The sequence below is a fragment of the Mchenga conophoros genome, linkage group LG23, assembly GCF_057382185.1.
Source record: "Mchenga conophoros isolate Kocher_MC1m ecotype Shallow Benthic linkage group LG23, M_conophoros_male_GT1.1, whole genome shotgun sequence".
NCBI lineage: Eukaryota > Metazoa > Chordata > Actinopteri > Cichliformes > Cichlidae > Mchenga > Mchenga conophoros.
This window is the reverse complement of record NC_140547.1, coordinates 17,871,416-17,898,125: the sequence shown is the minus strand read 5'-3', so window position 1 is coordinate 17,898,125 and position 26,710 is coordinate 17,871,416. Positions and strand designations below refer to the sequence as shown.

Sequence of the window (26,710 nt, the reverse complement as noted above, 5' to 3'; positions counted from 1 at the left end):
ACTCCTTTATTTTATATCAACCTGTATTAATAAAGCTAATAATACCAACACGTGTCTTGCATTTAAGGTGGAGGTTAAGAGAGTCTTCACAATATCATCTGTTAGGAGAAATAATTTATTTGATCGCACTGTCACAACTGATATTCTTATTTGGAAAAACACAAAGGCAATTTTTTTAAGTGACTATAAACTGATGAACTATAATTGTGTTCTACTTGAAGCAAAAAACATTTTTTTTAGCCTTAACAAAAGTGCAGGTGGTGCATTACTATAACCACAAAGTGGAATCCACAGTTCTGGGATGTGTGGGAACCTTGGCATTACAACCCAGCAAGCCTTTTTAGTCTGATGTAGTTCTCCACACAAGATTCCAATGTCTGTGATGAACTGAAGCCACTGTTTAGTCCTTCAAAATATTCCTGTAGGTGAGGGTCTCCACAGAAATCGGGAGTTGAACTCATCCTGAACTGGCTCAGCTCTTGATGTCCAACTGCAAGGCCACAGTCGCGTCCACCAAACCTAAAAGTTTGTACAAGGAAAATCTTTACTATTAAAATACTAAGAAAACGCAACAACATCCTTGTAGAAAAAAAGTAGACCTATTTAGTCCAAATTTTTGGTGGTACAAACACTGTGGTGTCTGTTTTTTATGACCATACAGTAAAAGAAGACTATATGATCAAGTGCATAGATCAGTGCGCCCCAGGGTGGCTGTGGCTACAATGTAGCTTGCCATCACCAGTGTGTGAATGGGTGGATGACTGGTTGTGTAAAGCGCTTTGGGGTCCTTAGGGACTAGAAAAGCGCTATACAAATACAGGACATTTACCGTTTATAGATTAAAAGGTGCTAAAAAAAAAAAAATGTCATTTTTCTGATTTCTACTTAAATTAAAGAATTTTGATTTTTCACATTTTTAATTGACAAGTGATACAAACCTATGAGGCAGGTAATACATCACATCCGGTTTACCAGATGGACAGCGTGACTGGCTAACTGGACGGATCAGGTGCGTGTTCCACTTTCTTTTGCATTCATCCAGATCCCTCTGAAGCACAGCCATGAAAATGAAGCGCACCAAGCACATGTGTTCATGACTACCATTAAAGAGGTGCATTTCCTTCATGTCACTCAAAAGGTCCATCCAGAACTGTGTTCTAAAAAAGACAAAAACATACCATCAGTTCACAAATCATAACTGCATAGTTTCACAGACGTTTAATGGTTCACTGGCACATGTGTTAGACTGAACTATCATCTAAATATCATCTGTTTTTTAATAGTTATTCAACTGTATTCTAAGCACCAGCTGTCTGTTAGAATGTGATTTTTTTCTCTCTCTGTTGGCAGAGGTATAAAAATGCGCAGGAAAATCTTACGTGCATGGCGAACTTCACCGACGATATTTAGGGAGGAATAAACACACATCAAACATAAATGAACCATTTGCCTGTCTCCATAATTGAGAGCATTTTCTCTTCCTATGTCAACACTCTCTCTCGCTCTCTTTTTTTTTTTTTGGCTTTTTCGGTCATGTTATGTTTACCTGTCAAAGGCTTGTTACAAACTATGAAACACATCGTGCAGACTTCTGGATGTTAGAAGAAAACTAATACTGCTCATGAATGAGACTAAAGGCAGGAAGGTGTCCTTTAAAACTAAACATGTTAATAGGACCTCCCTATTTATATCATAGTTTATGATATAGCACGTGTATTTCAGTAATAGCCTGCTGATTTCAGTGTGGTGAACAGTCGCACAGCTCACGTAGGCGATATCTGTGATACTCCTTAGCTATAATTTATCCAAGTTAACTTCAGTTAACCTTTCAGACAGTTCTTTTGCAATGAAAAACATAAACACCCATGCTGCCGGTAGGTTTTCTCAGTGCCAGCTGTTAACATTATAGCCGCTTATGCAGTAACCATGGTAACCACGGACTCTGAGCGGCTGGATCGACGGAGGTCAGACAACAATTTTACATGTATGATATTAAAACAGGACACAGCCACTATACGTGCTGGCCTCATATCAAATGTGAAGGCAGACTGAGTCTATGTTTGACGTTTTTTATATCTAATCTTCCTTTTCAAACATTTAAACAGCAGCGAGTCTGCAGCTGAGGGAATACAAACTCAAATTGTCGGAACAGGTTTGCTCGTTTCTTGGATTCATTTGGTGATTTATTAAATCTATAACTGTTATTCTAATATGCTGCTGAGTCTCTTACACTTTTCTTTATGCTGTATATTTTCATGTCTCTGGAATAGTTGGCAGTTAGATAGTCAGCTGGGAAACTCTGTGTTAACTCATGGAGCTGAGGATATCGTGGATATGCTGACCTCGCTCCGTGGTGTACAGGGCCGTTTACCCTCATGATTAATATTCACAATAAAAATATTAGCCGAACATCATGAAGTCTGTATGTGTTTCATAGTGTCGAACAACCTTTGTACAGTTAAAGCCAGCAGTTACTACATGACGGAAACACCAACGTTATCTCTTTTATGTGTTTATACACAGGTCACGCTGATTACTGAACAAAAACCCAAAGATCAGATGTTAAACAGATTTATTTGCTCTCTCTCCTCCTTAAACATTTTTTAATGTTAGTTATAATTCAGAATTGGCGACTGAAACACGTAGGACACATAAGAACTTCAGGAAATAAAACACCGATAAATATAACCTCAGTAAAAGAAGTCAGCGGGGGTTACTACAGCTGTGTACCGGGGCCTGCGCTTTGTCGGTGGGATTGCTTGCGAGGCGAGCGGGTCTATCCCAAGCTTTGCCGTGAGACTGGGACGACATCTCCGAAATCATCGAAACACTTTTGCAAAGAGGCTGTATCTTGACAAACCGACCAGACACATGAAGATTAAACCACTACATTCTCGGCTAAAAAAATATTAAAACGGTATTTTGTGACACACAAAGAGGGTTTTTCAAAGTTCAGTTTTGTTAGCTTCCACATGCCGGTTGTTGTGTGCTAGAAACAATGGCCACCAGGCCAAAGCAATGGTTTTGACTCGATCAGCGTTAACCCCGCCCCCTGAGTTTGATGGGTGAGGCTGACAGATAAAATTATTTCATGATGAGAGCCAGGCGCCAGGACTGCCAAAATGAAATAAATAAATATATCATTAAATAATTAATTAAATGTGTCAATAAGTAATTAAATGTGTCAATAATTAATTAAAATGTGAAATACATAAATAATTAATTAAATGTGTCAATAATTAATTAATTAATTACATGTGTCATAACTATTTATTTATTTAATTAATTCCAATTTTAATTAATTATTGACACATTTAATTAATTATTTAATGGTGTATTTAATTAATTCATTATGGCAGTCCTGGCATTCCATAGTGTGTACACCTGTGAGCATGGACACGCTTGTTTTTTTAAAAGGTTCCTTCATGTAATGATCTGCTAGAGGGTGTGGGGGGGGCCACTGCCCCGTCCTCCAGGGCATGAAGCAGGTATGGAGGAGATCAAAACTCCAGACATCCAGAGGCCCCCAGAACACAAGAGACCAAGGAAGACCAACAGAGGGGCAGCCGTGCCACTGTCCCAGAAAGAGCTGAGGAGAGTCCCAGATGAGGGCTCACTCAGCAGCCGCGGAGCAGAAGCCGGGGGGGGGGGGTGGCCAAGAGGGTGGCATCCTAATGTGATTGGTCACTGCGATGGACACTTCAGGTTGCTGCTAAACTGAGTTACACTGTGGCAGCAATAGAAACGCTGTTTTAAACTGTATTTGTTTACAATTTGAAAAATAAAATTTGCCGAATGAATTATCAGAAGTTATTGTTTGTTGTGCATTAGTGGAAATACTGACAACTGTCACTGGATTATAGAATGTTGAAGAAATATTTTAAACCAGAGCAAACACAATCCAGCTGCAGTTATTGATCCATCATCTGTTCATTGATTGACACTTTGATCATGAGTCCTGACATCAGAGATGTGAATGAGTGATGCTTTGTTTTCATGAATCACATTAAAAGCACACTTACACTTCCTCAGACCTGGTCTCAACCATCGGACTCCAGCAGGCTCCACCCTGAAAGGATGAGGGGGGTCAGACCAGCACAGTCTCTTTCGGCATGCAGTGTTGGGAAGGTTACTTTTAAAATGTATTCCATTACAGAATACAGAATACATGCTCCAATATGTATTCTGTAACGTATTCCGTTACGTTACTTAATGACAGTAACGTATTCTGAATACTTTGGATTACTTAATATATTATCATGCTTGAAATATTTTAAACCAGAGGATTCAAAGGCATGTCCTCAAGCATCTGCTCTGCTGTCTCATTAATCTGTTGGACAGTATCATATCACTTCTGGGATGGGAAGCATGCATCAATCCTAAGAAAAAGGTCAAACTGTTTCTTAGTCTATTGATTAAACTTAATTTTATAAAATGTGTTTATGTTGCTGCCAGTGAGTTTCACTCAGTGAAACAGCTGTACATATCTGGCTGCAGAGGTTCACTCACTGTGAGTTCAGGCTTCACTGTAACAGTTCGTCCAGATGATATTTCAGGTTAGCTGAGCAGACAGTCTGTGAGGTGGACAGGAGAGAAGGATGTGACACACAGTCTTTGGTAAGGAGCTGAATGGTCTGAAATAGTGTATCATAAATATAGTTCAGGTTGTTGCTATCATGCTGAGTAAATGTACACAAGATGCTTGTAGCTGCTGCGTGCTAGGCGTTCTACGTTTTTATGCTTTGTGGTTATTTCTGTGCTGCTAACAACTGAATTTACTTCAGTTGTCTGATGTAGATCCATCACTCTGGGCCTGGACCTGCAGACCACAGGGAAACATCACACATCTACCTGCTGTCTGTTTCACTGCTCAAATATATTTTTTGTACTGTCTTCTTGAAATTCTTTCAATTTTTTGTTTGCAATCATACACACGATGCAGTCATTGACCTACACTGATTCACTTTTCACTGGAAGCTTCATTCCATAAATATTCAGTCAATTTAACACATTGGAACAAATTTTAAACATTTCAGCTGAGACAGATGAACATCATGTGACTATTTCATCAAGTGTGTTGCTTTCAATGACCATGTTCCTGTTAAATACAGTTACAGTGTCATTTGAAGAACTTCTTAGTCATCATTACTGCTGTTTGAGTGTGTGCTCATTACTGTTATCTCTTTAGTACTTTTTGAATTTAAGGTACATTTTGGAAGAATCAGTTTTATTAAAGCTTTTTCTGTATTGTGTGTTGTACATTCCACATTTTATCTACAAATCTGATCCTTGGAAAAATCCAGGAGAAAACATGAAACCAAAGGAGAAAGAAGAGGCAATTCCTCCATATTATCTTTTTTTTTTCTTTTTTGTGCCCCGTTTGGATCTTTAGCCATCAGAATTGTTGTCTTAAGGCCAAGAAAGATGCCAAGTGGATTTATTTTACCAAGTGGATCATCATGGCCTTGCCATATTGGTCCCTTTGATTGACCTTTATTATAATTATGTATTTATTTTATTTTCGGTTGCTACAAATGGGACAGACATGACTGGGGGATAGGACAGGGAGAAAGAATGAAAGAGAGAGGGAGAGAAAGAAAACCAGAGGGGAGAAGAGACGGTGAGAAAGGGGGGGAAGAAAGAAAAAAAAACAAAAAAAAAAACACCTGGATCACCTGTATGGAGAAAAAAAAAAAACAGAAGAGAAAGCAAACAAAAAAAAGAGCAACATAATAAATACAGCACCATCACAATAAACTAGCTAGCAGTAGATAACAGTAGATACTAAATATTAAACGATATTGTGCAGCACGCAAGATAGACAGCACATAATGTGCTTTGAGGTAGCAGCCAAGAAAGGTGTAGTCCGCGTCTGTGAACACCCGTGTGTACACCTGTGTGCATACCTGTATGGATCAGCATGCTTGTATTCCAAAGGTTTCTCCATGTAACGATCTGCTAGAGAGTGTAGGGAGCCATAGCCCCGTCCCCAGGGCATGAAGCAGGTATCGAGGAGATCCAGGCCCCAGATATCCAGAGGCCCCAGAGTACAAGGACCCGAGGAGGACCACCAAAAGGGGGGGGAGCCGTGCCACCCTCCTGGGAAGAGCTGAGTAGAGCCCCAAACGAGAGGTCACCCAGCAGCTATGGAGCAGAGGCCAGAGGGGGTTGCAGTGGCGTGCCCGCAGGCTCTGCCGGCAGCCAGCTGTGCCAGAGAGGACCGAGCTTCAGACCCAGAGGCCTGAGGGCACCCCTCCATATTATCAGCATTTGCTCTTGTGCACCATCTCTGTCGTTACTTAGGTCACAACCAATCACTTCATGGTGGTTTTAGCTCAGGAGGTAGAGCAGGTCATTTACTGGTTGTAAGGTTGATGGTTTGATTCCTAGTCTGCATGCCAAATGTCCTTGGGCAAAATATTTACTTTACATTGCTCTCTGATGCATCCATCAGGGTGGGAATGTTAGTTAGTAAGTACGGTACTTAAAAATCATAGAAGGATGTGGCATGCTGTATTAAGTGCTTTGAGTACTCCAGAAGAGTAGAAAAGTGCTATATGAAAATCAGTCTCTGTATCTCTTCCAGTTGTGTTCCTAGTCTGTTTTGCTCGGTGCAGCAGATTCAGCTTTCAAACTTACAGCCTTTATAAGGGCACCTGACTTTATGTTGTACTTTGAAGTGTGCAGTACACAGGTGGGTACAACAGACAGTCTCCGAACAAGAACAGCAAACCCACATGACATACAGCAAAACAGAACTGGCGTATCTGTAAACAAGGAAATACTTTGGTTGCTGCAAAAATCCAATGTTTTAGCCTGTAATGCTTAAATAGCTGCCCTCTTTTGAAAGTTAACAGGGCAATACTTCCACTTCCAAGGCATCTCTTCCTGGGATTTGAAATACAACAAAGAAAAAGCAAATAAGAACAAAGAAGATTCAGTCATAGCAGCACTATATCTATACCTTGGATTTAATCTGGATCAGAGACCTGCTTCAGACTGAGTAATGTGAAGGCCATAGACATGTTTAGCTTTTCCTTTCTGATTAGCTGAGTAATGTTACACTATGGTAATGAATGTGACTGAGCAACTTGGACATTTAAGCCTAAAATGACATCACTTTGACATGCATAACAGCCACACATTGTGATGTTAGGGAACTGATAGTTTAATTGGAACAGTCCAAAAGCCTGTCAGTGAGGCAGGATGGCTACATGGCAGCACTGGCTCTTTTTACCAGGCAAATTACCATAGTGACTGATGTCAATCACATCAGCTGGTCATGAACATGTAAGTGGACCTTGCTGAGTTGAAGATGTTTACAAGGAATCATTTAGAACAGTTTTATACGTCAACTGATTGAATCCATGAATCTGAAAATGTGTTTCTGAGTGAAAGAGACAAACATGTACAGACTGAACTATCTGTTCAACAGTCAGAGTGTTTCTCTAACAGGAGGACACTCTTTACACTCAACTCGGCACAGAGTTACTGAGGAACCAGGAGACATGAGCATAAACCCAGGATAAAGGGTTTCAGTGAATGTGGTGTTGAAGGTGTGGAGGTGGATCAGAGTGTCAGAGGAGACTCTGTAGAAGGACAGAGTGCCAGCAGGACAGTCCAGATACACTGCTACTCTGTTAGAGACAGAGGAGGATGAGGAGGAGATGGATGTCTCTTTCTTATTGTGACAGACATAATGAGGACCATCATCAGTGCAGTACAGACTCCAGGACTGATCATTGTTTCCAAACAAACAGTCATAACTGAGTCCTTTCCTTCTGATTTTGCTGTAACTCACTGATATAATAACTGTTATTCTCCACTCGACCTCCCAGTAACAGCGACCAGTCAGACCATTTCTACACAGCAACTGCTCATAAACATCAAATCTGTCTGGATGATCAGGATATGATTGAACCTCCTCCACACGTGTCACCTTCCTGTTGTTGTCAGACATTTTGAGGTTTGTGTGTACTGTGTTTGTGTCGATTGTGAGTTGACAGGAATCTGATGGAGAGAACAAACACAATCCAGCTGCAGTTATTGATCCATCATCTGTTCATTGATTGACACTTTGATCATGAGTCCTGACATCAGAGATGTGAATGAGTGATGCTTTGTTTTCATGAATCACATTAAAAGCACACTTACACTTCCTCAGACCTGGTCTCAACCATCGGACTCCAGCAGGCTCCACCCTGAAAGGAGGAGGGGGGTCAGACCAGCACAGTCTCTTTCAGCATGCAGTGTTGGGAAGGTTACTTTTAAAATGTATTCCATTACAGAATACAGAATACATGCCCCAATATGTATTCTGTAACGTATTCCGTTACGTTACTTAATGACAGTAACGTATTCTGAATACTTTGGATTACTTAATATATTATCATGCTTTTTACAACAACGTGAATGTACTATTGCTGTGTGATTTATTACTATTACTGAAGGTCCGTGACTCCGAACTGTAGTAAAGGGACCTCTGACTAATACGGCGGGGTCCCTGTCGGCTCGTAGCCGAAAAATAGCTTCACTCTGTTGTGTGGGTCAACTTTTCTTGCGAGAGACAGAGAGAGGCGTTGAAAGACTGCTCCAACGGAACTTATTGTTTTTGGAGGAAAACAGGAACACGGTGTACAGTCGAGTCTTAATAGCTTACTTACAACTGGGCTCGTCAGGCACTCTTCTTGGCTGAAGTGGTTATTATTATATTTACATGCTTCCAGCTCCCGTTTTTCCTCGATGACAACTCGTACCTTTCCACTCCCCTTTTTCTCCCTCCTCGCGCTCACAGACCCATAACGTGTATGGCAGTCCATTCTCCCTGCTACACGGACTACACTGAACATGATGCTACATTCTTTAGAGCTATGCTTGTAGCATTCTGCCTGTTAGCTTAGCACAACAACAACAACAACGAAAAGGTGCTCTCTCACCCAGGAAACACACAGTCGCAGAGAGAGAGAGAGCGTCGCCCTGTAACCATGGCAACCGTAACGCTGCCGCCTGGAACAACAGAACGTAGCTGTCAAACAAAACCCAAACAGTCCTGACCTGCGACAAAATGAAACAGGAAAGTACCGCAGTGTAATCCATTTATTTCAACAAAGTAACTGTATTCTGAATACCACCTTTTTAAACGGTAACTGTAACGGAATACAGTTACTCATATTTTGTATTTTAAATACGTAACGGCGGTACATGTATTCCGTTACTCCCCAACACTGTCAGCATGCACATATGGACATTACATCACTCTCATACACATACTGTTAGACACTAATAAAGGAACAGTCCAACATTTTCACAACTACACATCAATCCATACGTGGATCAAACTGTTGATGATCTGGCTTCTTATTGCTTTGATTTCTGAATCTAAAGAGTGAATGCATTTAAACCAGGAACCACAAATCTAGGCATTCAAAGTTGATAAAGTACCATGGAGTTTTGTAGGGTCAAGCATCACACCAAATCTGGTATATATTGTTTCTATTTTATACAGTACATCTTTGAAATTATACATTCCAGTTATGGCAGCACTTGGTGTGGTGATTAGCACTGTTGCCTAACAGCAAGAAGGTGCTGAGATCCATTCCATCACCTGGCCAGGTCCTTTCTATTTGGAGGTTGCACAGGTTTACTCTGGATTCCTCCCACAGCCCCACTGGCCAGTCCACTGAGGTGGCTGGTATTGGAAGAGGTAGGCTGGCCAGGTCAGGCACTACATTTATTTGCAAGCACTAAAAGTGCATAAAAGATCAGCTCGCTTCTCGCGATGAACCCGCCTCTTTCAAGGATTTAGTTTCCCTTTCCCTCCAGATAGACAACGCCTGAGGAAGAGGGAAGCTGAGAGAAAAACAGACTCCGCAGGTCATTTCCTCGCTGTCTTCGGGTTGACTTCCGCTGCACTACCAGTACAAACATCCACCCCAGTTATTGCCTCTTCTGTCACAGATTCTGTGCTGGAACCGATGCAAATTGTGCATTTCCAGCTCTCAACTATTTTTAATGGTAAAAAAAATGGCCTGCATTTGTATAGTGCTTTACTCAGTCCCTAAGGACCCCAAAGTGCTTTACACTACATTCAGTCATTCACACACTGGCAATGGCAAGCTACATTGTACATTGTAGCCACAGCTGCCCTGGGGCGCACTGACAGAGGCGAGGCTGCCGGACACTGGCGCCACCGGGCCCTCTGACCACCACCAGTGGGCAAACATGGGGTTACTATCTTGCCCAAGGATATTTGGAAACCAGCCAGGAGGCAGCCTGCCTGCATGCAAGAGGATGCAGAGTGAACCATCACTGGGATCGAACCACCGACCTTCTGATTAGTGGCTGACCTGCTCTGCCACCTGAGCTACAGCCACCCCGTAAGGTGGTTTGCCTGATCACTTTCTAGTATCCTGCCCCAAATGGTTAAAAAGCTCCACCTGCAGGTATGTTCTGGGATACAGGTGGGCAGATCAGTTACTAATATTAAACCCTGGCTACTGCTCCCTGTGTTTTTGCAGGCTTACCAGGCTACTCCAACCCCTTCAGGCTCTCGCTGATTTCGGTGTCGGGCAGAGACTTGTTGATTGAGAGTTAGCTAAACAGTTGCACACTCCTCTCCTAGCACTCGAACTTCCCATACTACCCAAAGCTATTAATCACAATCAAAATAAATAATCAAGTGTTTGCCCACATCACTCATCAAACTGAAACTGTCATGCTAGTTAGATCCTGTAATAATAATAATAATAATAATAATAATAATAATAATAATAATGAACAGCCAGGAGAGTCACTTACCTTTTTCCCCATTCAATTTTCCCAACTTATTCTCGGTTTCCACTGGTTAACTCTCATATTGAATGGCTCTAGCTCTTACCTCCATCCCATTAGAGGACCGTGACCTACAGGAGGTGTTCAGCAAACAAAAGGCTGTCTCGCTACCAACCCACAAGATTGTATGACTTTCCCAGCGTTCAGGTCGCCAAGCAAAGCTTCAGCCATGTGGCTTTTTTTTCTCGTCGCCTAACCCCAGCCCAAAGAACTACGATGTAGGTGATGGAGCGTTAACTACTCGCTTAACTTTAAAAACCTTAAAAAAGTAGATTGAATTCAACTGTACACATCAGTTTTCCTTCCAAGAAACATTCCATTACTTATCTGTATAACAGAAGAAGTCACTTAGATGAGTGATAAAACATCCGGAGAAACTAAACTTTTGGGCATGTCTTTGCCTGTAATTCAGGAATTAAGAGATTTTTTTATGTATAGATTTTTTTTTCAGTTATTGTTTCAATTGGCTCATTTTCAGCCTCAGCAGCATCTCTCAGAAGAAAACCAGTTTAAACTTTGTGCCAATCATCAGACAAAAAGTGAATTCACATCAGAGTGGAATTCATAAGATCAAAAGAATAAGCACTTAAGATTGTGTTCTGCAGGGGAATGATAAGTTTCATATCCTCCCTCTCTCTTTTTAAATGTAACTCATAAAACAAGCAAAACTACTAATCTGTACAAGTTACAGATGTCCTTCTAGGTAAATATACACAACTCTTTTGAAGTGATTTGAACTGTGAGTTAAAGGACATGCAGAAGAGGATGCAGAAGATGCAGAGTCAACCATCACTGATGCAGTCTCTCCTGCATAAAGTTCAGGTGCTCGTTTTCCTGTGTGGGTGTCTGATGCCACAAAATAGACTCAGAGCTATAACATCCTAAATGACTATGATATGGAACAGATGTGGGTGTGTCCTCATCTCCCAGAGGAATTCCAATTGTTGTCATAAAAAAAAAAAACCATGCACACACAAAAACACCTGAAAATATAAACATCAACCAAAAATCAGCAGTAACTTACTTACTTTATGAGGTCTGTGAAAATTATTTCCATATGATTTACAGTATATATCACAGCATCAAGGGTCTTTATAAGCACGGAGCATAGTACTAAAGTGAATCAGTTTCAGCTTTTGTTTTTCCATCCATAAATCAATTTTCTTCCGCTTATCCTTTTCAGGGTCGCAGGAGCCTATCCAAGCTGTCTTAGGGCGAGAGGCAGGGTACACCCTGGACAGGTCGCCAGTCTTTTGCAGGCCAAACACATAGACACAGACACACATAGAATCATTCCACATCGAAAGACCTCAGCCTGATGGTGGAATTGAACTCAGGACCTTGTCACGGTGAGTTAACAGTGCTAACCACTGTGCTGCCCAGTTTTGTTTTTCATTATGCATATTTCAGTAATAATTAAATTTCATTATCTGTATCTTTACCACACTTGACTAGGTGTAGGTACTGTAGGTGCAGTGAATGCTTAAATTATGCTCTTTGGAATATACTAGACATTCAATGTTAAGATTCAGCACACTGTGTTTGGATTTTGATTAAATTACATTAATAAATATGTATGTAATATTATATAAAAATTAATATTACACACTCTGTGATCATCATTTATGTCCAGTTCAGAATAAATGTGTGCACTCACATATTAAAATAAATAAAGTCAATAATATCTGCTAAGACTGGAGATAATATAAGGAGGGAGAGAACTGACAGCTATTATTTATATCAGCCTGTCTCAGTTCTTTTAATTCTAAGTATCATAAAGTAATGTGGTAACATGTGGACTGATGTGTTTACAGACAGCATTTTAACCACTAGTTTAAAGGCGGTAGGTTGCACCCTTCGATCTAACACTGTATAAATGTAACAGGGCTCAGTGCTGGTTCTAATAGTCTGAGCTGCTTTAAGCTTTGTTTGTGAAGAGCACAGCAGCATGATCTTAAAAGAGTGGGTCTATGTGCTGTGACACTAGCATTAGCCATGTTAGCACGTTACCTTTAACACCTGGTCAGGCTGAGTCTAAAGGCGTACATTAGGAGGTTCAGCTCTCCATTTTACTGTAGAGTCCCTTCATTCTTCACATATCCATGTCGGGCAGAGAGTACATCTGAAGGCTGAATGGCCTTTTTGCAAGCACACACACTTTCTAGCATTGCAAAGCTATGAGTACAAATAGCAGTGTATAAAAATCCAGGCAACCAGCCTGTGCCTGTGAGTACCTTAAATCACGCTGCGTGGCTAGTTTGCATTGCTTCAGGGTTTTGGAAATGAGATAATCCAATAACCAATCTGATAGCTGATCCAATAGTTAATTCCAGAGCTAATCCGATACCTAATATAATATACTAATATATTAGCTAATCTGTGAGCTGACAGGAAAGGGAAATGGATTTTCAAATGAGGAGTGGAATTGCCTTTTCAAATACCAGAAAGAAATCCTGGATTTTTGAATTCATTTCTTTCTTTCTCTCTCTTTTAAAATATGTTTAATATAAATTAAATTTAAAACATCTGCATGAAACAAAGAGGAAGTGTGTGAAAGAGACAGGGAATGTTTCTAAGTCTTCCTCCTCTATCAGATATTCTCTCCATACCTAAGAGTGTCCAGTCTCCAGCATGGATCCTTCAGTCCAGCCAAAAGCAGCTTCATTCCTGAGTCACCTGAATGATTGTAGCCCAGGTCCAGTTTTCTAATTTGGAAGGGGTTGGAGCTCAGAGCTGAGGCCAGTGACGTACAGCCTTCCTCTGTGATCAGACAGCCTGACAGACTGCAGACACACAAAACAACAATCCACCTCTGAACAATGATTTTGTGTTTGTCATACAATAATGTCTATCCAATTCTATCCATTCTATTTTATTTTATTTTATTTAAAAAGGACAATTTTAAACAGACAGTCATTGTCATGTCAAGCTTTTTTACACTATGAGCCAACCCGCTAAATTATTAGAGAGAAAGCCCAAACTCTCAGACAATCTGCTTTGAGCAGCACTTGGTAACTGTGGAAAGGAAGAACTCCCTTATAAATAAAGATCCTTCCAATAACAACAGGCTTCAGGAAGAGGTTTAAGGGATTATGGTAAATAGAAGAAATAAGCAGAGAGACAAGAACAAAACACAAATGAAGGAGAGAGGGGACACAAGTTAAATATTAATTGAACTTTAAACTTCAAAGTTTAAATATTAAAGTTAAATAAGTTTTAGAAATACTATAACTTGGCATTGTTGTTATTGTATCTTGTGTATTTTAATTTATATATTTTTTACCTTCATGAACAAACTTGTTCATGAGCAAAACTGTTTATTTTTCTTGAGCAACAAACTCCTCAAATTCAATATTTGGATTGTAGCAAAAGCTGAATTACGAATTTGTGGAACTGATATTAAAACTCTAAACTAAAACCTGCCATTTATGAAACACTGTCTTTTTTTTTACTCTGTGCGTGAGAAATGAGAAGTTGTTTTTTTCGGTGGATACTCGGAAATTGAATATAGTTCTGGCCTTCCAACCCATAATAATGGATTGGATTTATAGAGCGCTTTTCAAGGCACCCAAAGCGCTTTACAATGCCACTATTCAGTCACTCTCACATTCACACACTGGTGGAGGCAGCTACAGTTGTAGCCACAGCTGCCCTGGGGCAGACTGACAGAAGCGAGGCTGCCATATCGCGCCATCGGCCCCTCTGGCCAACACCAGTAGGCAAGTAGGGTAAAGTGTCTTGCCCAAGGACACAACGACCAGGACAGAGAGCCCGGGGATCGAACCGGCGACCTTCCGGTTACAGATGTGATTCCCAACCCCCTGAGCCACGGTCGCCCATCTCTAATTGCCTGGCTGTCCTCACTCTCAACAGCACCATCAGAATCCACATCGCTGTTGTCTGAATCTGTTTTGAATCAGTGACGCGTGAGCAGAACAACTGAGAGGAACAGGCCTTTTGTTGGCTAAATTAATTCAGGTACATCAGCACAAACTCAACTACCACATTGATTGCTGTAGAACAAATGGCCTGATTAAACAAAACATGCCACAAGAAACATAACCCGTACCGTACTTTTCTGTTACTAATTAAACAAAAAATTGACTGTAAAAATTCTTCTCACAGTACTTAGAACCTAATAGATGGATGGCTGCAAATTTACACCAGCTTAATGAGGGGAAAACTGAAGTCCTTGGCTGTGTCCCAATTCAGGGTCTGCACGCTTGAAGTACGCGCACTATGCGTACTACGCGTACTACGTACGGTGCGTACTATAAGTACGAGAAGTGCGGAAGTGAGAGGCTTGTGAAATGGGACGGTCTAGCCTTCGTCGCGCTGTTCAGGTTCCCTAGCAACCATGATACTAACCGCGAGAAACGTTACATACAGCATTGTTTGACATAAATGAAGGAAGGAAAAAAGTTTTGTTGGTCATTCATTTTTGTCATGACATCACTTTGATTAGTTGAGTATCTGAGGCTGAGACCACGGGACTGTAAAACATGATTGTTGGGCTTCACTTCTGTACTGAACAGTCATTTATGATTAGTTAGTAAATAACAATTAGCTAATGTTGTTCATGAGACTAAATTCCTCTCACTGTGGTAATGTAAATATAATATGGCCAATATTATAGTATTGTCAGAATATTATATATACATATATATATATATATATATATATATATATATATATATATATATATATATTAGGGGTGCAACAATATTCGTATCGATATTGAACCGTTCGATACAGTGCTTTCGGTTCGGTACGCATATGTATCGAACAAAACAAAATTTGTAATTTATTTTATCAACTTTCCTTCTGACGATGCTGTCTGTGTTGAGCGCTCAGTGAATCTGCGTTCGACTACTCCGCCTAGGCTGCACTGTCGAGCGCAGATCCACTGAGCGCTCAACACAGACAGCATCGTCAGAAGGAAGAGAGCAGGGCAAGCTAGCGAGACAGAAGTTAAGCTCTCCTTGCAACATGGACCTCCCCCACCCTCATTCAGATCTGGTGTTTGGAATTATTTTGGTTTTCATGTGAAGTATGACCCTGAAGGTAAGCGAGTCATGGACTAAAGTAAAACAGTATGTTGGATGTGCCATGCAATGCTCAATTACATGGGTGGGAACTAGTGTGTTAGCGCAGTTAGCTCGTTAACGTGTTGGCCGTCTAGCCCCATGCACGGGGCGATCGGCGGTAGCTCGTTAGCGGAGATTTGCCGTGTAATGGCGTTAAGGTCATTTTAACGAGGTTAACCTGAAAGCACTAGTGGGAACACAACGAATATGACTGCACATTTACGCCGACATCATCCTAGTGCAAAGACAAAACCAACAAGCATGCATGCTACAAACTTTACCCGAGTCATTTAGACAGCCGTTAGCACATGATTCTCCTTATGTGGACCTGATATGTTTAATGTGCTGCTGAGAATATAGCCCAGAAGAAGCGGATAGTATAGCTTTTATTTTGGAAAGAGCCATTTCTCTGTAATAAACTCTCTTTTCCAAAGATGAGTGATTCCTCAATCAGATACAGGGCTCGCAAAATCGCTAGCCCGACGTCCTGGGGCTAGCGATTTTTCCAGTTGGGCTACCAAAATCTATCTCTGCCCTGCCCGTCCGGCTATTGTAGGAAGGAAAAATATATGTCAATGCTTTTGCATTCTTTCAGAAATGTAGCTGGGTAATTATGTCATTGGCATCGGTGAGCCACTGTCAATATGTGACATATTGAAATCGCGTTTGAATTTGCGCTTGTTTTTTTGCTTTCACTTTGCAATCGCGTGAACTGTGTATAGAGAGCGACAGTACTGTTTGGTGAGTGATGATAATTTGTGCACCAATTCCTCTGACATTGTCTTATTAATCTTTAGCTTACTACGCAAACATGACAAGTGAAATCTCCCGCAGCAAGCTTAAACATGTGAGAGGTTGATCGCGCAGAGAATCGCTGAGCTTATGTGAGTGCGTGTGTAAAAGCAGCAGGATATATATTTCAGTTCTGCTGAGCCAAATAAGACAGGTCAGGGTGAAGAAGTGACAGCCAAAGAAAAGCTTACCGCAAAACAGAAAAGTTATGACAAATCAGACTATAAGGCAAAAAGAAAGTGCAGCTTTATGGTTTCATGGACAAAATAATTTCTGTGGCTGCGATATGATGAGTTAAATAACCAGGGGTGCACATAAATGGTCCGCAGGTGCGCATTCACTGTCAAAGTAAAAAACACGGACAAGGGTTAGGGTTAAATTTAAAAACTGTACTTTTGAGTTAAAATATATATTTATAATTTTAATAAATGACAAATTAAAAAGGCATGAACATTTTATTTTGTATCGAAAAAATATCAAACCGTGACACCAGAGTATCGAACCAAACCGTGAATTTTGTGTATCGTTGCACCCCTAATATATATATATATATATATATATATATGTATATATATATATATATATATATATATATATATATATGTATATATATATATATATATATATATATGTATATATATGTATATATATATATATATATATATATATATATGTATATATGTATATAAATATATATATATGTATATATATATATATATATATATATATGTATATATATATATATATATATATACATACATATATATATATATATATATATACATATACATACATATATATATATATATATATATATATATATATATATATATATATATATATATATATATACATACATACATATGTATATATATATATATATATATATATATATATATATATATATATCTAGAGGCTCTGAAACAACAAACATCACTAATGTCACACAACTGTGCCGACATGTGGCCAACAGCAATGTTTTAATGTTCTTCCTTATTAAACATTCGCGCATAAATAAGTGACGTCATAGTCAGTACTTACTTTTGACAGTTCACTCTTCGGCCGCTCCCTTCTGCCGTATTTTGCGGCAAAATTATCCACACCCACCGCCGCGCTATGAATTGTGGGATATATGGGACCACGAAGCGTGCACCGGACCACGCTTGATATTTGGGGAAATCGACGGCGCATTTGGAGTACGCATTTGAAGTACACTTTGAATTGGGACAGCCGTCGTCGCGTGGCGGTGACGTAATCGCGCTTAAAATGCGTACTTCAAGCATGCAGACCCTGATTTGGGACACAGCCCTTGTATGCGCTCATGACAGAATTTTATCCCAGATAGTGAAAGCCCTTGGTCCTCTCTCCTACTTTAGGTTAAATCCTATATCAGGAATTTATGTGTCACTTTGGACTCGACTCTTACACTGGATGGTCGTGTGAAGTCTCTGGTTCGGTCTTGTGTTTTTGTCATTTATGAGATGTGGCTAAGTTAAGCCCTATTTTATATCGCTCTGACTTGGAGATGTTATACATGTATTTATTTCCTCACGCTTGGACTATTGTAACTCACTGTTATGTTTATGTATCTAAGCAAAGGTTCTCTGGATTGTTGGCGGGTTGTGCAAAACACTGCAGCTAGGCTTCTGACAAAATCTTTTAAGTATTCACATGTGACACCGTTGCTATCTCAGCTACACTGGCTTCCTGTGGAATTTAGAGTCCATTTTAAGATCCTGATCTTGACTTTTATAGCTTCGCATTGACTGGCACCATCCTACATCTCTGATCTGCTACAGTTCTATCTCCCTAGGACAGACCTTCCCAAAGTGTGGGGCCCGCCCCCTGGGGGGGGGCGCAGAGCCATGGCAGGGGGGCGTGGGTTGAAAAGGGGGGGAAAAAAACAAGACGCTTGGACACTGCTAGCACGGGCGCCTACAGAAACGCAAAGCAGGAGATGAAGCATCGCTGAATATGTTTCCAAACCAACTTCATTCTAAGCCAAACACTAGAAAATATGGTGAAGCATATCTTCCCTTTGGCTTCACCTGCACAAGTGCCAAGGTAGGTCTCCCCTGCAGAATTGGTTTTCTCTTCATTGGGAGCAGCGCTGGGCTGTTTAAATCACGGACAAACAGTACCCCACATTTGTGATTTTTAGTTCACAAACACTTCTTGTAATGACTAACTACTCCTGACATTTTGGAGATATACATACTATACTATACTTTATACAGTAAAGTTACAGCGGGATACAAATAACATCAGGCTGATCCTGCCACGATTTGTTCCCTCGGTTCAAATCCCACAGCTGTTTATGTTTTTAAACCCATTTTGCACAGAGAGACATTTTTTGAAAAATGTATTGATAGCAATGTTGAATATTATTACACAGGAAAAAAAAACAAATACATGTAAAACAATTACACCGTGACACCTCTGCCTTTGTAAATGGAGGGACAGTAACTGCGTGTGTATAAGTAAGCGTGTAAAACCTGCAGATAGTCAGATTAACAGTATTTTGTCTCTATCTGCCATTCTGCAATTCATCTCATGTAAACAATAACGTGCGCACAGCGTGACGTGAAAAACGCACATACCTTTGATGCTGCGTGACAAACTCTGTATTCCTTGTCCACACGCAAACGCAAAAAAGGAGTTTTAAAAGTCTCAGTTTTCAGTGATTTGAAATGCCGTTTACGTGTGGACGAAACAGCTGCGTTTTCAAAAATACCTGTGTAGGTGTGTAAAAGAGTTTATTTTATTACTACCTGTAATTTATTGCAGATTACTTGTATTTGATTAATTGTTTACAAAATGTTTGAGGTGTCAAATAAACCGCAATGGAGCAAAATATGGGTGTGTGTGGTTGGAGGATGTGTGTGTGTGTGGGGGGGGGGGGGGCGCGCAAACTATTTTTTTGTAGAACAAAGGGGGGCCCAGCAAAAAAAGTTTGGGAACCACTGCCCTAGGAGATCCCTGAGGTCGTCTGATCAGGGCTTACTTGCTTTAAAACATACTAAGATGAGAACTAAGGGGGACAGAGTTTTTGCCACTGTGGCCCCTAGACTGTGGAACTCTCTCCCCCAAACCTTAAGAACTGTGGGCTTAGCAGTTATTTTTAAAAACAATTACTTTGTGATTCTGCCTAGAAAGGTGCTATATAAATAAAATTGTATTTATTTAATTTATTTAATAATCTATCCAAAGTTAAATTAAAGGTCACTTGACAATTTTAAAACGCTTAGTTGTTTATCAAATAATACCATTCAGAACTGAAATGATCAGCGGTGAAATATTTCACTCCTGACCTGAGAGTTTCCAGTGTACAATGTGGACTCTGTAGTGCAGCAGACAGAAGCTTGACTCCTAAATCCTGTAGATCATTGTTACTCAGGTCCAGCTCTGTCAGACTACAGGACTGGGAGTTGAGAACTGAAGACAGGGCACCGCAGCTTCTCTCTGAGAGGTTACAGTGAGTCAGTCTGAAAGAAACACACAAACAAATGAAATCAGTCAAATAAAACAAAAATTTGAAAATACGTAAAAATCCTGTAAAACTACTAAAGACATAATCTCTGACTTGTGACTGGAAATGCAATCTTCTTAGATCCATTTGTACATTTTAATAGCACATTCAGACAATGTAAAACAGTAACACTTTAATTTTTTAAACTTGTTTTGGTAACATCTCCGCTCCTGAAAAAAATCTCTCCTAGTAGCAACTATCACGCCCGCAGCAAGCAAAAGATACAATATTTTCCACTGTCAGAGATTATTTAAATGACTGCAGCTATTGTTGCACCCGACCAGTCCAGCTGGTATTCACACAAGATCACATGGGTAATGCAGGACTGAGCGCGAGGCCTGGGTTTTGAAATTTAGTGACTTGCCATACATAAAATAACAGTTCAGACATCACAAAAATGATACTAATGTTACTGAAATTAATACCAGTGTCTCCACATGTAGAATTATACCTTTCAGCAGTTAATCCTACTAAGGTGTTTTTGCATCACCGAAACATCTTTGTTATGTGTCAGACTTCTTAAGAAAATACCTTAAATGAAATATAAATAACTCTAACACACAATTTTAAATTAAATAAATTAGTTAAGAAAACAACATCACTATATCTCAGAAACCAAAATGATATCTCACTTATTCTGCTACCCAAAATCAGAGTCCTAAATAAAAGGCCACTTGACAAGGCTATAAAGCATAGTTGTTTATAGATGCAAATCATTCAGACTGTAAATGATCAGCAGTGAAATATTTCACTCCTGACGTGCAGTGTTGGGTAAGTTACTTTAAAAAAGTAATTAATTACTATTACTAATTACTTAATCAATATTGTATTTAAAATACTTATCTAATTACTGTGCCTGAAAAGTAACTTAATTACTCAATAAGTAATTTAACTAAATACTTATTAAAATCCCCATAAACCTTGAGTGGACAAACAATAGAAATTAAACTCTTTAAATAATAAATAATTTTTAAAAAAATACGAGTCAACATGAAATAGTTTAGCCTTTTTGCTTCCTGAATCATCTTTATTACATTCTATAAAAAAAACATTCTTTAACATTTTTTAGTAAGGAATGTAACTTTCTTTAGCTAAGAAACACAATTCCAGAATAACAAATATATTTTTCTGCAACATATCTGAATAACAAAAAAGCTTAACTTAAGAAATGTTATACATGACATATTTCACGCAGTAAACATTAAAATTTTTACATTTTTAAAGCAATGAGTAACATATTCATACATAATGTATGTAATCATGTCATGTGATTCAACAAAGTGAAGTTAATTCTGAACTTTGGTTAACAAACAGAATTCCTCTGAAACTTCCTCAAACCAATGAGCACCATATTTCCTGCATGCTGTATGTACTGTATGTAGAAAAGTAAAGTGACGGGAATATTTCCATTTCATAATACAGGCCCTCGCTTCAGCCGAGTCCGACATCTTCCGCTGTAGAATACGACTATGCGGCAAACTGGCGCGAAATGACGTGCAGCTGCACTACAGCGATGTTAAAGCGGCAGAGTTTATTTTTACCTTTAGAAGATAAATTATTTAAATTAAATAATGATTTTCAGCGAGTTTAGTTATTTTACAATGTAACGCAAGTACATTGTAAGTAACTGTATTTAAAATACCTAAAAATGAACAGTAATTAGTTACTCTACTTTTTCAGTGGAAAAGTAATTTAAATACAGTAACTGCTGACCTGAGAGTTTCCAGTGTACAGTATGGACTCAGTAGAGCAGCAGACAGAATTGTCACTCCTAAATCATGTAGATCATTGTTACTCAGGTCCAGCTCTCTCAGACTACAGGACTGGGAGTTGAGAAATGAGGACAGCGCACCACAGCTTCTCTCTGAGAGGTTACAGTGACTCAGTCTGAAAAAACAAACAAACAAACTAATGAAATCAATAAATAAAACAAAATTTGTGAAAAAATGTAAAAATGCCAACATGCAACACAATTAATGGTTAACAAAATAACTTCATTAAAACACAATTGCCCTTCTAGATCAGCACTTAGTCCTTGTAAGGTCCACTTCCCCCACCTTCTGATTCAGAAGACATGAATACAAACTGCAAATCTAATAAAAACATAATTTCTGATTTGTGATTAGAAACGTAATCTTCTCAGATCTATTTGTACAATTTAGAGCCAAGTGGACAGCCGAAACAGGAACATTCATAGCAACAAAGATGAGAGAAGACATCTTTTCAGTAAATATTATGCTGTCAGGAAATACCAAAGGTAGGTAAATTCTAGTTGTTGTGGCTTTTTGGTAAGACATGATTTGTACTCTTCTGCTGCTTAGGGCTGGGCAATATCATACCGTTCACGATAATACTGGTATAATGTTAGGCAATGATAAGAAAATGAAATATTGCGATAGAATATAAGTAAAATGTGCATGTGCAGTGCATTTGTTTTCATACGCACATGTCAGAAAAAGTATGGCAGTGACGGAGAATGAGAAGGGCGAAAGCAGATCGTTGAATAAAACAGATGAACCAAAATTGGTTTGTAAAAACGGGGCCAACTTCAGTAGTGTGGAACTGGTGAGGTTTTTGTCTGTCAGATACCCACCAATTTTTGGTAGAACATGCAAGTGGGCTGAAAAACCTGGGGCTGCACAAGGTCAAAGCGTTAGCGCCGTCCAGCCCCACACACGGGGCGATCCGCATTAACTTGCTAACGGTGATTTGCCATGTCATTTTAACGAGATTGCTGAGAGCACTGATTTTAATACTACTTTGTTAAGCTATGAAGCCGCACCGCTTGATTGATTGTCGGAGCATTACGGCTACCATAGTCACGTGCCTTATGGAGTAATACCTACTGTGATTCAACATAATATTAGTATTGTGTGTGTATAACCTCTTTTTAAGTTTTGTGGACATTATACATGGTTATGCTTAGGATATGTCGGCCCATTTCTACTGAAAATGCCCTTTGGTTTAACTGTCAGCATGGAATTTGCATTTGCACTGTAACATTTTTATATAGCTTTAATGCACATAAAAAAACCAGCTGCTTGTTTAAGTTAAAATACATTGTTCGGGGTTTTTTTTTTTGCACTAATAAAGTTGTAGAGTTGTTAAGTATTTTGTCTCGCGTCAATTATATTGTCAGTTATATCGTTACCGCAAATTTTCAAATATATAAATATTTTTGGACATAATATTTAGTTTTTCCTCTAAACTAAAGTTTTTCCACACTCTATTCCAGCTACAAATCACAGGTGGAACCCTTCAAATCAAATCAAATCGATTTCTATAGCACTTTTAAAAGCAACAGAGTTGACCAAAGTGCTTCGCAATTAGTTCAGAACATGAGAAAACAATAGAAAAACAAATACAGATAAACGAGATGAGGCAATGACAATGTATACAACATAAAAACAAGACAAAAATAGCAAACAGAAAAAAAGGCCTGATGGTACTCAAACTGAACTCGAATTAAAAACCAACATAAAAAAAATGAGTTTTAAGGCATGCTTCTAAAGACTGACTAGACTCTGAAGTACGAATATCATCTGTCAAGTTAGTCCAGAGTCTAGGCACTGCAACTGCAAAGGCCTGATCTCCTCTACGCTTCAATCGAGACCTCGGTTGTACTAAGAGCATCTGGCTAGACAATGTCATTGCTCTTTAAATAGAAAAGAAAGAAATAACTGTGCCCATGTGGATCCTTATCATTCAAGATCGTGAAAAGATTCTATACTCAGAGAATATTGTTGATTTCATATGACAGAGAAGATTTGGGAGATGCAGGAGGTGAAGATTTCTCAGAACACTAGGCACTTTGACTTCACTGTGTAAAGTATGGAAGTCAGAAAAGGAGGGAGAAGTGAGGAGATGGACACAAAGGAAATGTCTTGGGCAGACTCAAACTCAAGCACTGGAGTCACAACTCTAACCTTTAGTACATGAGTCACATACTCAGTAAACTATAGCAGCAGTCAGCAGTTTGTCAGTTAATTTGAAGACGATGAGAATGGCTATGAGCCAATCCAAAAACAACCTCATCAGCAGCCACGAAAGGGGAAAAAAGCATTTAGACTGAATGGTCTTCTTGCCCAAGGAGTGAGCCACTGTACTCATTGTACAGGCTATCCAAGCTGATTTCAACTTTTGATCCCAGATACCACCTGGAAAATCATCCAAATTAGGAGATTTTCCCTGATCTGAGTTGTGTTTTCAATTCAGTTGTAACAAAAGAAGAGCTGTTATCTGTGTGCCCACAATAAAAAGAAAGACAATGTACATGTGTAAAGTCTAAAATCATTAAAAGCAATGGAAAAGCTTATTATGGATAGTGGTGCAGTTTATCATCAAAGGCTGGCAAAAAGGACACCATGTTGGCAATAAATGGCATGAAGTCTGAGTTGTTTTTGTATTTTTGATTTTTGTGGGCGGATTATAATCTGGAGGAAATTTTATGGCAGCCATAGAAGAGACAACCAGGGAAAGTATGCTTAAGACGGAAGGAGCTAGAACTGCTTGTTTGATATGCACCAAAGTCTGCACCAACAATTTGACAACTCCCACTTGGCAACAGTGTGAAGGAAAAACTCCAGGAGAATGAGGCTCAGGAGGTACAACCATCTGCTGTTAACAGTTTGGGGTGAGGGGAGAGCTCAGGTCAAGAATAGTAAACAAACACTGAAGCCCAAGGCACAGTGTAGTAAAAACTAATGATTAAATGCAAAACTGGTGCATGAACACATGGAAAGTAAAGTTTGATTGTTTGGTTTTTTTTAAAAGACCAGTAACACAGCAGCAGCACTAATAATGATACTGCCATAGTTTTTGGATGTTGCATCACAAGAACATTGAGTTTATGAGACATTAAAAAGGTTACAGTTGTTTTAGAGTAATTGCCATGCTTTGGGACACAAATTCTTACAAAGATGGAAAGTCTGATTAAATAAATTACAGACTCAACTGCATGATAAAAGTAGAGGGATCAGTACAAATGTACTTACACAGCTTTGTTGGAGGCTTTGACCACTGGCAGTAGCCTCCGAAGAGCCTCCTCTGAAGCTGAGTATTTCTTCAGGTCAAATACATCCAGATCTTTTTCTGATGAGAGTAAGATGAAGACCAGAGCTGACCACTGAGCAGGAGACAGCTCATCTGTGGAGAAACTTCCTGAAGTCAGTGACTGTTGGATCTCCTCTACTAGAGAACGATCATTCAGTTCATTCAGACAGTGGAACAGATTGATGCTTTTCTCTGCAGACAGATTCATACTGAGTTTCTTCTTAATGTACTGGACTGTTTCCTGAATAGTCTGTGAGCTACTTAGTGTGTCTGGCAAAAAATTTCGTAGGAGAATCTGATTGGGCTGCATTGAAAGACCCAGGAGGAAGCGCAGGAACAAGTCCAGGTGTCCATTTGGACTCTGTAAAGCCTTGTCCACAGCACTCTGGTGGACATACTGTAGTTTTGGTGCATTAAAAATTTTTGACCACCAGGACGATGTCTGTTGTTCTTCCAGCAGATTGACTGCAGAGTTGATGAAGGTCATGTGGACATGAAGAGCAGCCAGAAACTCCTGAACACTCAGATGGATGAAGCAGAACACCTTGTCCTGGTACAGTCCTCTCTCTTCTTTAAAGATCTGTGTGAGCACTCCTGAGTACACTGAGGCTGCTCTGATATCGATGCCACACTCTGTCAGGTCTGATTCATAGAAGATCAGGTTTCCTTTCTGCAGCTGATCAAAAGCCAGTTTTCCCAAAGACTCAACCGTCCTCCTGCTCTCTGGAGTCCAGTGTGGATCTGTCTCAGCTCCTCCATCATACTTGACCTTCCTTATTTTGGCCTGAACCACCAGGAAGTGGATGTACATCTCAGTCAGGGTCTTGGGCAGTGTTCCTTTCTCTCTGGTTTGCAGCACATCCTCCAGAACTGTAGCAGTGATCCAGCAGAAGACTGGGATGTGGCACATGATGTGGAGGCTTCGTGATGTCTTGATGTGGGAGATGATCCTGCTGGCCTGCTCCTCATCTCTGGATCTCTTCCTAAAGTACTCCTCCATCTGTGGATCAGTGTACCCTCTAATCTCTGTCACCATATTAACACATTGTGGAGGGATCTGATTGGCTGCTGCAGGTCGTGTGGTTATCCAGATGCGAGCAGAGGGAAGCAGGTACCCCCTGATGAGGTTTGTCAGCAGCACATTCACTGAGGTGGACTTTCTAGGGTCAGTTAGGATTGTAGTTTTGTGGAAGTCCAGAGGAATTCGAGACTCATCTAGACCATCAAAGATGAACACAACTTGGAAGTCTTCAAAGCTGCAAATTCCTGCTTTTTTGGTTTCAGTAAAGAAGTGATGAACAAGTTCCACCAAGCTGAACTTTTCCTCCTTCAGCACATTCAGCTCTCTGAAAGTGAATGGAAATATGAACTGGATGTCCTGGTTGACTTTGTCTTCAGCCCAGTCCAGAGTGAACTTTTG

The 26,710-nt window shown here is 39.7% G+C and overlaps 2 protein-coding genes across 2 annotated transcripts in view; both read right to left on the bottom strand.

Annotated features, from left to right (window-relative positions):
• Positions 1–106: 106 nt before the first annotated feature.
• LOC146546957 (uncharacterized) lies at positions 107–22,251 on the bottom strand. Its single transcript, XM_085265363.1, has 8 exons — positions 21,952–22,251; positions 20,021–20,194; positions 13,440–13,613; positions 8,155–8,201; positions 4,510–8,010; positions 4,023–4,069; positions 939–1,157; positions 107–519 (listed from the first exon to the last, which is right to left on the bottom strand). Exons 1-5 carry the CDS (start codon positions 22,200–22,202, stop codon positions 7,436–7,438), a joined length of 1,221 nt encoding a protein of 406 aa, XP_085121489.1. The 5' UTR covers positions 22,203–22,251; the 3' UTR covers positions 107–519; positions 939–1,157; positions 4,023–4,069; positions 4,510–7,435.
• A 2,977-nt stretch (positions 22,252–25,228) lies between these two features.
• The window catches only part of LOC146546956 (protein NLRC3-like), a 24,914-nt gene continuing 23,432 nt past the window's right edge, over positions 25,229–26,710 (bottom strand). The window contains exon 7 of the mRNA XM_085265362.1: positions 25,229–26,710. This exon is cut by the window's right edge and continues 320 nt beyond it. Coding sequence (XP_085121488.1) covers positions 25,229–26,710 — 1,482 coding nt within the window.

Excerpts from the sequence above, each read along its gene's own strand:
- LOC146546957 (XM_085265363.1), bottom strand. The coding sequence starts at position 22,202 with ATGTTGGCATTTTTACATTTTTTCACAAATTTTGTTTTATTTATTGAT. Across the intron at positions 13,614-20,020 it reads TGTACACTGGAAACTCTCAG|TCTGTCAGGCTGTCTGATCA; the intron begins GTCAGGAGTGAA and ends GTGTGTCTGCAG. Across the intron at positions 8,011-8,154 it reads GAGACCAGGTCTGAGGAAGT|ATTCCTGTCAACTCACAATC; the intron begins GTAAGTGTGCTT and ends TCTCTCCATCAG.